Consider the following 13,348-nt stretch of genomic DNA (forward strand, 5'->3'; position numbering starts at 1 on the left):
TTGTATTATTCGTCCTCACTTGACCGCGGTTTTTTTTCAATTCAATTATAATATATACCATCACCATTTCGGTGCTCAAACTTCACCTTGTGTGATATGAAAAGATAGGCCTATTTACCATGGGAAGTCAGCATCGTAAAGATACATGTATACGATACATTTTGAGGTGTTTGTCAATGAAACATCGTGTTATTAATACGTAATTACTATCAAACGATAATGCTACCCCGAGGACCAATGTTTTAATGTGTAAGCTACGTATTAATATCATAGCACCACTCATCGCACTGTGTTCACAAGAAGACAATGCAGTACTACAAATACAACCTGTGGAGTGATACACGCAAATAAGATACTGTCGAGTTTACGGTTTACGTGCGTAAATGATATTATTAGCCTCTACGCTTGATTGTTGAGGATGTTATCTCCATGAATTGGTTTGAGAAAAAAAAGTAAGATGTCATCTGTAAAGATGTCAGAGCCGTCAAAACAAGTGGCTAAAACCACTCTAGGAAACGAAATCACGATTTGACTTATTAAGCAAATAATTACTATTGAGTTGTGTCAATAAATTATCAAGAAATTGAATTTCATCGACGTGATAGTTGACAGTGTAGTCATCGACGGATCGTCTGCCTGCTAATCAATTTGATGACGCTTTTATCACATTTTCAGTCGATATAACTGAAATCACAAACAACGGTATTTAATACTACTAAGAATCAAAATCTGTTGATGGTTCTGTTTGGGATCTTCAAAAATTAAATCACAGATTCTACAAAGCCGGCATTAGCAAACTACTACAGTATAGGCCTATACACTGAAGTTGAATAAAGAAAACTAGACGCAACACTTTCAACACTTTAACCAGCAACGTAAGTTATGAATTTATCATTTTACAGTAACATTCTTTAATCATTTTAAGCAACGGGTAAACATTAACTGAAAACTAATTACTTTACATAGTCTAGTTTAGTCCTTTCCAGGAACTTCGGTACTGTTAACACCACTTGGAAAAAATGTTTAGAGTTTCGCTGCTGCCGGTGCATGAACAATACTCTCTTGTACTGTACGAGTTTTGTATTTTGATTTTTAGTAAAAATTGCGGCCATATCTCGATATCTCGGGATATGTCACTATTTGGTACCGCCGTGGTGTGATCGGTTTGCAACGATTTTCATCATTCCTTTCTCAATAAGTGAACAAAAGGCCATACAGTATTATTAAATATTTTCTCTTTACTTGGGCCCCCTAATATTTCCATATTTATATGCTTACCCATGAAATTCGGTTTCTTTGGCTGGTTTGGTCATCTTGTTTTGTTTTTTTTAATTATTATTATTATAGGGGTTTTTTTAGGTAGTCTTAGCATATATTTTAAATAACCCACTTGTCTATTATCTACTTTAATGGGAAAGACAAGATTAAGAATACGGAATGATAGAGATTTACCGATTGGAGGTAGACCGTAGAATTCACATTCACCAGCCGGCCAATGATTATTGCTCAGTTAAAAGACCAAATGCAATTGAATCTCCGGCAAGATGATAATTGTTTGGTTACGAAAGTAGCATTACACCTATTTAATTAATAATAAGGCGGCAATCCGCTAAGTGACGGTAATCCGTTGCTGCATAAATCGTAAAGCCGCAATTAATATTTGCAATAACTTCGATTTTTTATTTTATAAACCGAATCTGTTCCAGTGTACTGATGATTATTCTATCCGATACGCGTTATAAGTGATTTCAATGGAAACGAATATGATATTAATGATTGATATTATGAGTGAATATGTCCTAAAATGGGTGAATATGAAGAAAGATTGGAGAAACAGTAAATAATACCAATTAAGAGAGATAATGATGAAAAAGTTACAAATATTGAGTGATTGTGAAACAGTTGACCAATAATATCTTAAACAAGTCATTACAGTAGTGGTAATGTATTGGTGAAACAGTACAACATGCCTGCAGTACAATATGCCTTAAATGAGTAATTATGCAAAGTAATATATAGATGAATCACTGCCAACAATACGGCCATAAGCTGACAAGATAATGTTAGTCGGACCATGGAGGTATATATATACCTCCATGGTCGGACGGTCTTTCATTATACTGAAATATCGGTGAAAATAGTTTTTTTAAATAGTTTCTTTTCTAATACAATCAAGGAGAAAACGACATTTCTAGTCGCGTGCAAACGCGACTCTAAAGCTCACTATGTCGGTCGGTTGGTCGGTCGGTAAACACTAACTCAAATTTGAGCACACGACTGCAGCCATGTTATGACCTTGTTTCAGTTCTGCTGAATTTTCAGGAAAAAACAATTCAAATGAAACTCCATAATTTTATGTCAGCTAAATATAGCCTACCAATCACAATGTCAAATATGTTCAAATTTGCATGTCACAGGTGAGATACTAGACTCACTATATCGACGCATTTAATGCGATTCTCTAAAGATACAAGGTTATGGTTTACATAGTATCAGCAAACAAAGAAATCTTCGCTTCATAGAGCTAATATTTAACTTAAATTGAATTCTACTCTACCCAAAGTGATTCTTGTAACAAACCTAGCATGATATAGGCCTGCTAATTGCTCTAAATAACCTGCACATTTTACGATGTCATTTTACCATTTACTAAGCTTATATTGCCATTTAAGTACCGATGCAGTTATAATAACACTGAAGTAAACGCAACCAAAATGAGTATAAAGATTTCAAAGCCGCAAGGCAGAACTGAAGACAAATGTAAACTTCAATAATACGCATGCGCACAATAATTTACAACCGATATATCAAATTTGTTTGTCGTGATATTTAACATTTTATACTCTAGTATTCTCCAGTTTCAATTTAATCACATTTTTCGTTGTTGCAAGATAACTATAGGTAGTCGATTTCTATTTACAAGGAAACAATAGGACTAAATAAGTGGATCTTTTTATTATGTTTGTATTTCATTGTATTGTGTTGTTATGATGATTTTTTTTTTCTTTTGATATTAGTTATCTTTCTGAAACATGGGATACTTTACGGTTACATTTACCATCTTATTGTTGATACATTCATCTTCATCTGACTTAAATCAACACTGTGTCCAGAATGAAAAACTACTTGAGACAATTTTGACGTCGCTACAAAACTCACTGGTCTTTTTAGGAAAAGAATACGATTCATTGAATTTAGATGTTATCTCAGGTTTACGAATGACACAAGGTTTGTACTTACTACTTATTTTTTAAACTAAACAACTTTTGGGGGTTTGGTTGTCTTTCCATGGGTGTAGAAAATATACTGCAAAATTATGACCAAAAGACCGTTATAGTTTTATTCTAACTGCACATAATTTCAGTATTTTTTATATATAGGCCTATATTTCGGCAAATTGCCAAGGATAACCATAAGCGAATTCATTCATTATCTTTCTTAAGGGTGGCAATCCCGTTCACAAGACAAACATAATATACAAGATGCTCTACATAAAAGTCTTTGGGAGTGGAGTTTTAATTGAGATTTTAAGATTGGTAGCCAAGCATCATAGCCACCAAGCCACAACTCCACTAAATTAGCGTCGTAGGCTTATTTAATTATATTTTGTCGAAAGCCCAGACTCATTGTATAGTCTTTAGTAAAATTTAACATACATAATAAAGAAACCACTCAAATAGGGGTTAAACCATGACTTCAGAAACATTCTTTAACCAGACTAATAGCTTATTTTACTACCGTTGTGTATAGTTGAAAATTCAATTTGCAATTGAAACGTGCTTCGAATATTAAACAAAACATATCTTCTTAATTATCTACGTTGTTTTGTTTCACAACATGCAGAAATACCATGGTATTGATCAGTAAAATAAAATGGCTGTTAGTTCCTTATGATGTCAGTATAACCATAGTCCATGGATAACAAAACCATTTTTTAATTTTTTTACGAGATACAAATATTTTACTTGATTTTTGAATAATATTATGAAGTCCATATTAAGATATACCATTGAGGCAGAACGAATAATAATGTCTACCTCCGTGGTGTTATTGTGTAAGTTGGATCATGGAAAAATACTGTAAGTTGAGTAACTTATTTCTCCAGGATTGGATTCTAAATTCTGCCAAATACCACTCTTTTTACCAGCGTTTTATAAGTCTTTGGAACGTTTAGTCATAGATATACCATTTTTGTGAGCTATGTTGTATTGGTTCTGACTATAAAATTGGTCTCTAATTGTGAATAAAACTACGTAGTAGGCCTGTTCGTAACTGTAGATTTCTGTAGAATCAAATGGGAATACATGCAGTAACTGCATACAATGGCTATTTTCATTAATTTGTGAATCCATGGAGTTGCTAACAAGAAATTGATTGAATTAACGATCATAGTGCACATCGATGAATATATCTTAAGGCGTACATTCACAGCAAATATCGATGGAGTTCCGAAGTCGTATACTGTTTTCTCTGAAAACGTAGCTGTTGCATTAGCCAACTGTACTCAAATGTTTCTGAAGTTGTACATTATTTCTCACTTACGTGTAACGTATAGCGTTATTATTAATTTGCTGTTTAATTCCGTGGCTTTCTATCGTGATAATAGTCACGCGGTGAGTGCGGTATATTTTTCCTTAAAGTACGGATATATTGGGTTAATTATTCTATTTTTTTAACCCACAAGAGAAACAAATCCTAATGTCGCAGAAAAAAACGCATTAATCATCGCAAAAACTAACGCGTTAAGCGTGAGTGCTCATAAGACAATTTCACATAGAAGTTCTTTTACATTCATAAGCCATATACAGTATATATACCACGCACAAAACAATTATTCTAAACCATCCGGTGATATTGACAATTTATTAATTAATTTTAATTTCCTCGATAAGATGAAGAAATCTGTAAGAATAAGAAAAAGTCGCCCCAACCGCGATATCTCTCTTGTAGGTTTTTAAAATTACCAGTTGGCTTAACTTTCTAGATGTTTGTTAACTCATGTGCTGCTGATTCGGAAGGAAATTAATAAAAACTATAAATATATCTCGCCAAACTTATTATAGGGAATATCATCTGTAAGATCAGTACCCCAATCATATTGTTATCTGAGCCGCTAACAAACATGCCTAACACAGGCTTAGTAAACTCAGGCATTGTGGCATTGACTCTTTCTATGTTTGGTCTGATATCTTGAATTAATTGATAATTACACTGCAATAATTAATGCTTACCTGTAATAATAAGTACAGGACTAGATTGATCACTTGATATTATACCTTCCATTATCCTCAGATTTAGACAGTCAACTCAAAATGCCATAACAATAAATTATAACCTAAAATATACAATGGAACAGATGTTTGAAAATGGAAAATTCGTTGATGAACTATGTTCCAAAAATGAGTGCTGTTTGAGATTACATAATTATACATTCATAATTGGTTCATTATAATAATGCAGTTCTACTCAACGAACATAACTATACGTAATTTTTAATATAATTAATATTATATATCTTTCTATTTTAGCTGAAATCAAAGCCGCATTTGTGCCAACTCCATATCTACCTACTGAATCGGGAAAAGGTAGTTTACAAGCCAGGCTAGCTGCAATGTCCACTTTCATTGATGAGATAGTAACTCTCGCTAAACCTTATGTATACAGAACACTGCCCGTGTACTACAATAGTAAGTGTTATTTATGTCTTTATCCGTCTTTTATTTACATCTAGCAACCTATAACCATAACGTGATAATTTAGGGACTGGTGAGGTTGTTGTTGTAGGCCTACCCCATTAAGAATGTATAATATCATATCATAAAATGTAATCTGTGTTTCAACAATAAGAAGTTAAACCGGTCAAGCACTGATATTGATAATCGTATTATATGTGATCAAGATGACGATGATGTTCAAGATGAAAAATAAGAGCAGGAAAAGTATCGGTGACGACGCTGAAAGTATCGAATCCCACCTATCCATACTGGAGAACATCCGGTTGTAATACCACCTACCCATACTGGAGAAAATGAGGTTGTAAATTTAGTAATGATTTGAAACATAAAACTACATACAGTGACTAGCCATATAAATAACATTACGGTGCATAGACATCGGCGCCAATTCTGTTACGCACCGATTAACGCGACGAAGAATTCAGATTACTAATCGCGTATTCTTAACACTCGCGTCACTGATCCATAATGGTGTACCGTAAACTCCACAACCAAATCGATAAAACCAATACGTAGACGACACAGCCTTATAATTAAAAGGTATCATGATTTCTTACATCTGGTTAACGTTGATTAGTAATACCTACATTGAATACGATGGCATTTCGTATATAAAAATTGATCTGGATCTGGATGGATGCGTTAGGGGTCAAGAGGTTGTTGAGGTTTTTGTTTTCGCCTAAAGATTTTGTGATTAGCTCATTATACATGGACATCAACAACTAAGAAGAGTGATATTAACGAATCAATTTTGATTAATACCGTATGAATTACGTATATATGTAAACATATTAAGTTATAATAACACACTTATAATAATAATCTGTATTATTATTGAAAATTACCCACGCAGATATTCATAATTAATTACAGTAATGATTTTCTTAAACATTTATCATCAGGCTCCTTATAGATCAATAATATGCATCACATTCCCCATGGAGTCATCTATTTGCTTAATCTTCTATTAAATCACACACATTAGTTCTAACTGATGTCTCTTTTGCGGTTTTGATTAATAATGTTTTCTGGGTTTTAAAGATGAAGGCGTACGAAACAAAGTCACATGGTTACTAATGATCATGAAACAGGCGAAAATAGAGACCATTGTCAATCGAACTACATGCTTCTTTAATAATGCTTTAGATTTTCCAGAACTTCTTAAAAAAGGTTACCATGAAACTGTACATACGCAAATAGGGAACATTGTCAATCAAACTACATTCTTCTTTACTATGCTTTAGATTTTCCATAACTTTTTTTTAAAAGGTTAAAATGGAACATACGAAAATAGAGAACATTGTCAATGAAATACATGCTTCTTTACTATTGCTTTAGATTTTTCAGAACTTCCTAAAAAAAGGTTACTAAGAAACATACGAAAATAGAGAACATTGTCAATCAAACTACATTCTTCTTTACTTATGCTTTAGATTTGTCAGAACTTCTTTTAAAAGGGTTACTATGAAACATATGAAAAAAAGAGAACATTTTCAATCAAAATACATGCTTCTTTACTATGATTTAGATTTTTCAGAACTTCTTAAAAAAAGGTTACTATGAAACATACGGAAATAGAGAACAGTGTCAATCAAACATGCTTCCTCACTTATGTTTTAGATTTTTCAGAACTTCTTTAAAAAAGGTTACTTAAACATACGAACAGATAGAACATTGGCAATCTAACTACATGCTTCTTTACTATGCTTTAGATTTTTCAGAACTTCTTAAAAAAGAATTCTGGGCCGTAAGTAGTTGGAAAGAAGATCATGTGTTATTAAATACGCCGTTTTCATTTGGTAACAATCAGGTAGAGAAGATAACAGAAGCGGCTAGCGATAGGTGCTTGACAGAACTACTCGGTACTGGGTAAGTCAGCCAACTTAAGAAACCCCAAACGGAACTGAACCCAACTCAGAGCAAAAGCAGTATCCTTCCTTGACTTATTTTCTTTTACAAAAACATGATAATTTCACCAATGCATACTTCTGTTGACAAAACCAATGCAATCTAATACAGTATACTTATAACTTGAACTAATTACGCAATGCAAGACCTTTTAGGCCTATACCTATTAATGGGTCGACGTAAATTGCACTTTTTATTTTGTAAGATATCTCGACGTCATGAGACATCCGCGGTATATTTAATCTTTGAAATAGTTCTTTGAGATTGATTTTTGCAAGAAATGCCGATATATACTAACATGTTAAGTAGATTTTTTATCCGATAAAGGTTTGTAGGATATAGCTCTTGTAGATAAGCTGTTAAGTAACGTTTTCATCCGGTAGCATTTTGAGGGATAAGCAGAATGTTCAGTACAGTTTTTATTGCGAAAAAGAATTCTTTTATAAATCTTCAAGATATATTTTCATATGCGGCATATTGAAGAGATCAAAAGAGATATTTTCATTCGGTTATTGAAAAAAGTAAATGTGTTTCTATGTAACATTTTAAGCAGACGAATTTTAACACCAACCGTGTATATTGTAGATGTACCATTTTTAAAGTTAATCCACATGCGCGCGCAACTATAAGATTCATCACGTTTCGTCTACTATTGTCTGTCAATCAACTGCGCACGCGAGCGTTTGAAACGGATCATGAACAGCTCTTTTTTATATACACGATTACATTTGGCATCAAATTAAGTCAGTGCATAAGAAGAACACATTTACATTAGTAAATTGGACGCATAATTAATACCAAAGTCCGTTGTTATAATAAATGGAACATTAGCGGTACCATTCACATACATTCAACAATAATTGTGAAATGATAGTGATAAATTCTGTTGTTTACAAAAACTTTAATGATTCTTGAAAGCTTTCAATAAAGTAATTAGGGTATCACGATATCTGTCTGATAAGAAATTAAGCTCATGGGACACACTAAGTTGTACTTTTTACATATAAAATATAATTTATCAATATGTTAAGAATTATTGTTCTCTTTAGACCATCAAAAAAGAAATGTACAATTGCAAGTGAATGCTTAGATATAATGGAGGCGGATGGATATAAGGGTTATGAGGTCACACACCAACTTCTCTACTTTATACTAATAGACCGCGTAAGTAAAATAAATCATTACGTGATTTCATATAACTTATTACAGAACAAATTTAGCAACTCTTCTCCAAATAAAAAAACATCAATGGAATAAATTACATAAATGTAATGAAAAATATTTTAATAATTTTCACTAAATATAAATCATAACGAAAAAAAGTTTTTGAATTTTGTATAACCTGCAAAACGTTCAGCCTTCTTTCCAACGTTCTGATTCTTGATAGTTTCTCCCACTCTCACTGTCGTTACCAAAATGACAACTACTTGAAATGAACAATTATTATTATTGCCTTTAAACCTGAAATGACTCTTTTTTCTTTCACACAATTTTAGCTTCGGTGTTTTAGCTATGATCGTTTACGTCATCAACAAAATGATTATGTCATCAAGGGTCTGTGTTCCAATATATTTCAGCAAGCCAGTGATCTTTCTAAAACGGAGTTAAATGGTAGAATCGACCATGATCTATTTATGGAACAAAGTACGTAAATCCACTTCTTTCAGCTCTGGTTTTCCTATAATACGACAATGCGCAATCATGTATTTTATTTTATATCTTTTGTGGTTCACCACCACCTTTATTCATTCAATGTTTCATTACATAATTTCTAAACATTTTCTACCTTTTTTCATTATTTCTGTTTTTTTCTCTCATTAATTTCATAATTTAACCTTTATTATCATACCATTAGTAAACATTGGCATTCATCTAGTATTTTTGTTTTCTGAATTAACATTAATACAAAGTATTTACTTCTTAACATTCTTTTTATTGCGCAATCATGTATTGTAACACGCTACACGTTAGCTTAAAGTTTGATTTTTTTAGAAGCCTATATTAAGATTCTAAAAAAGTTTATTTTCATAGGCATGTTTTTGAAATATACGAAAAGCTGAATTTCTTTCACAAACCAGAATTAGTATTACAGTATACATTTTAATTTAAAACTCGTCGATAACGCCTATATTAATTTCATTTTCAGTTGCATTTTGTGGCGGCTTATTAGGTTATAAGGAATTTCTACGTTCTGATTGGCTGAATTATATCCTAAGTTGGCAATTAGATAGTGGGTGTTTCTCAGTCATTAATCCAAAATTATCTGGTAAGTTTAAATATTGCGAAAACAAGTGGGAAGACATAATTAATTCAAAACTGTACCACCTCATTGAACTGTGTGAGAGCACATCGCATAAACCAATTGATATTCAGATGATGACGTGTTATGACGTAGACAGTAATTGTCGATAACAATTTCTATTAAAGTGTTCACTAAAACAAAAATAATTCACAAATCGTTTTATTTCTTTAGAAAATTCTGGTTATCGAAGAAAACGAATGGACGTAAAATTAGCAGGTAGGCCTAACTACTATCATTATTGTACTTCAAATAATCTTTTTTTTTTATAAATGAGGAGTAGGCCTACAAAATTAAAATTAAATAAGCGATAGAGAAAGCGTGTATTTGGTAGATGAAAGTGAATACATCGGTGACGTCAGAAAACCCTCATAATCGCACGAAATAATTTTTCATTCGTAATCAATAATTAGCTGACTACAATATTAGGCGTTAACGCTAATGCATTGCAGATTCCAAGTAGCCTACTTATTGCCGACGATATCATGGCGTTTATCTATTGATTTTGCTGTGCGTATCTACACCACGAGGCACGGTGCTCAACAGAGCAAACCATTAAAGTCAACGATCGCATTCTAATCAGCTAATGGCTCGTCATTAAGACATCAACGTATAAGCCTGGGAACATTATTTGACACGCAATGTGACATAAATATCATCACGTTTCTAATGCTAATCTAATGACCTCGATGACCTTATTCGTCTCGTCATAAATGTCTTTGCCGCCAATAAATGTCATACAGTATTATTTAATTTTATTTCAAGAATACCTCTTTACCATTAAATTATTGATTCCTTCTAGGGATTGGCTACAATTATGATAGCGTTGAATCTAAGTGCCATTCGATCCTATTTGGAGCTTAGCATAATTGAATAAACTTTAACTGCACTTTCTTTCTATCAGGCCTAAAGCATCGATGTAACTGTAGTTTACATGACCTTACTTTAAAATAGTAAATATACAAGTACAGTAGAATGTTTCATCCAATAAAGAACATATAAATAATGGCTTTTAATATAATGGTATAATCACATGATAAACATTAGTAAATTGACGTACATTTATTATTAAGGTTGACGTAACTAAAACACTTGATTACGCCCTTCTGCATAACATAATTAATTTGAAGATGAACACATTCTAGAAACTAATAATTAACGTATGTCAGTCATTATACGTAAATACAATTGACAAGTCTTACTAATTGCATTTATTTCATGTTTTAATAGACGGTGGATATGGTTGTTTTGGACACTGTACTGCAGTTGCAGTTATATCACTTGGAGGCTACTTGCGTGAAACAGTTGCAACTATGAAAACTTGCATTGAATGGAATTAGCTTTAACATGGTCAACCTCTTCTTGCTAGATTCTAAAAGCAAGTTCCAATTCTTAATATGTTGCTTAGTTCTTCTATAAGAACGACGTCCCAATTCTTCGCAAAGAATATGTTGTCCGGCTTCAGTGCTCTGCGAACGCGCTTCACTTCTTCTTAAAACGTACCAGACTTGGTTCTACCTGGTATATTCTAAAATGTTGTCTTCTTTTATTTGAAGAAAGTTTTAAACAACATGGTTCAATCCTTCTAAAAGTGTCAGACTTGGTTCTACCTGGTATATTCTAAAGTGTTGTCTTCTTTATTTGAAGAAAGTTTTAAACAACATGGTTCAATCCTTCTAAAAGTGTCGGACTTGGTTCTACCTGGTATATTCTAAAATGTTGTCTTCTTTTATTTGAAGAAAGTTTTAAACAACATGGTTCAATCCTTCTAAAAGTGTCAGACTTGGTTCTACCTGGTATATTCTAAAATGTTGTCTTCTTTTTTAGTTTTTAACAACATAGTTCAATCCTAAAAGAGTGTTCCAATTCTAATAACTGTACTAAAGTTTCTTACTGTATATCAACTAAGAACTATGACATTTCACTACTAAGTTTATGGAAACAACTTTCGTCCAGTACTTGACAAGAAACGGGTTATGAGGCAGTCTAATACTTTGACAAGAAATGATTCTGAAAATTTAAGATAATTCACTCAGAGACAAAGCACAGTACTTACTATCTTGTTTATCCCGAAATATATATTTCAGTGCTGTAGTAATGTTAAATAAAGTAGTATGTCAGGTGCTAAGAGCTATTTGTAACAATAAATTTGTTCATACAGTGATATATTTTTATGATTAATACTTTCCTAACTCCTTCCTTTCTTTAAACTCATAGTGTTATTTTTGTAAACTTGTGTCTTTTCCATTGTAATTGTACGACTAGCCTGTTGCAAATAAATCTGTAGCAATGAACATCGACCGTACCATCATTATTCTAGTCTCTCGTTCATTCAATCGTTCGGTCAATGAATCGAAAATGTTGCTTATTGTGTAGGCCTATTGTATCTGATTTATTATGCGACGATTAAAATAAAACACTAAACGGAAAACGTCTAGTAAAATAAACATCAACACTTCCAATAATATATTTGTTCAGTTTTCTTACGAAACCATAAAAATTTAATGACACTTATTGGTTCATGCTTTTAGTAGGTAAACATCCGCGTTTCAAGTCATTGAAAATTACGTATGTAGAATGATGGTCACTCGGGAAGAAGTGAAATAACAAAACTCCAAAAAAAGAATCATGAGAAAAAGATAGAAAATGTTTTTGACGTTGCCATGCCTGCGCAGTATACTAATTTTTCATGATTAAATTGACTAACTCAATAACTGGTTAATCAGTCTCTTGATAACTATTACAACACGTTTTTTAACAATAAATATACTTATTAACGAAGCTTCACTATTGACAAAACGACACGTCGCGTTATTTCAGTTGTTGAATAAAACCTGTCAGGGTGAAACAGTCAAAGAACCGTACATAAATCGCACCCACGAATTATCAAGATGGCATATCATAATCCAAGAAAAGCATCTTATTCTCAATTCAGATTTACGAGGCGTTTACATAATTTTTGCGTTTAATTGAATTCATTATTTTGTGTTTAAACAATAATTTATCTTGATACAATCATAATCTGAAAAGCACATATTCATCCTCATTTCATTTTATATATAAATATGTAAAAATATCAATATCAGTTTACTCATGCTTTTTTAGCTTACCTTTCTCCTAATCTTCTTTCTAGTATACTACGCGCGATCCTATGACGACACAAAGAAGCAACTTTATTGGGCCTACCCAGAGGATTCTACCCAGAGTTCCCATTAGGCCTACTAACAAATATCATAGAGCCAGCTAGTCCAAGCTGAAATATTATCCCTTAAAAAGACGACCTAGAATACGAATTTTATACAATCACATGACTACCAAAATTGAATGAAATAGAAATATGTCTAGCCGCAGAACTAGCATTTAAGCTAAGCAAAGAGCTGTCTTAGTTAGCTAGGCTTAGTTGGCC

General features: G+C 32.6%; 1 protein-coding gene across 3 annotated transcripts; it reads left to right on the top strand.

The window, feature by feature from the left end:
• Positions 1–766: 766 nt before the first annotated feature.
• Positions 767–12,236, top strand: LOC144840727 (UPF0764 protein C16orf89 homolog). 3 transcript variants are annotated; one of them, XM_078696709.1, is made up of 9 exons: positions 767–875; positions 3,018–3,228; positions 5,529–5,687; positions 7,448–7,604; positions 8,693–8,807; positions 9,140–9,287; positions 9,790–9,909; positions 10,117–10,161; positions 11,173–12,236. In XM_078696709.1, exons 2-9 carry the CDS (start codon positions 3,033–3,035, stop codon positions 11,280–11,282), a joined length of 1,050 nt encoding a protein of 349 aa, XP_078552835.1. In that variant the 5' UTR covers positions 767–875; positions 3,018–3,032; the 3' UTR covers positions 11,283–12,236. The 3 variants fall into 3 exon arrangements, with proteins under 3 accessions (XP_078552835.1, XP_078552837.1, XP_078552836.1); XM_078696711.1 differs by lacking the exon at positions 767–875 and adding an exon at positions 2,544–2,562; XM_078696710.1 differs by lacking the exon at positions 767–875 and adding an exon at positions 2,844–2,901.
• The last annotated feature ends 1,112 nt before the right edge of the window (positions 12,237–13,348 follow it).

This window comes from Antedon bifida, chromosome 4 (assembly GCF_963402885.1).
Source record: "Antedon bifida chromosome 4, ecAntBifi1.1, whole genome shotgun sequence".
In the NCBI taxonomy this organism is placed as follows: domain Eukaryota; kingdom Metazoa; phylum Echinodermata; class Crinoidea; order Comatulida; family Antedonidae; genus Antedon; species Antedon bifida.

Coding starts and splice junctions, on each gene's coding strand:
- LOC144840727 (XM_078696709.1), top strand. CDS start 3,033: ATGGGATACTTTACGGTTACATTTACCATCTTATTGTTGATACATTCA. Junction 9,910..10,116: donor CATTAATCCAAAATTATCTG/GTAAGTTTAAAT, acceptor TTATTTCTTTAG/AAAATTCTGGTTATCGAAGA. Junction 10,162..11,172: donor AATGGACGTAAAATTAGCAG/GTAGGCCTAACT, acceptor ATGTTTTAATAG/ACGGTGGATATGGTTGTTTT.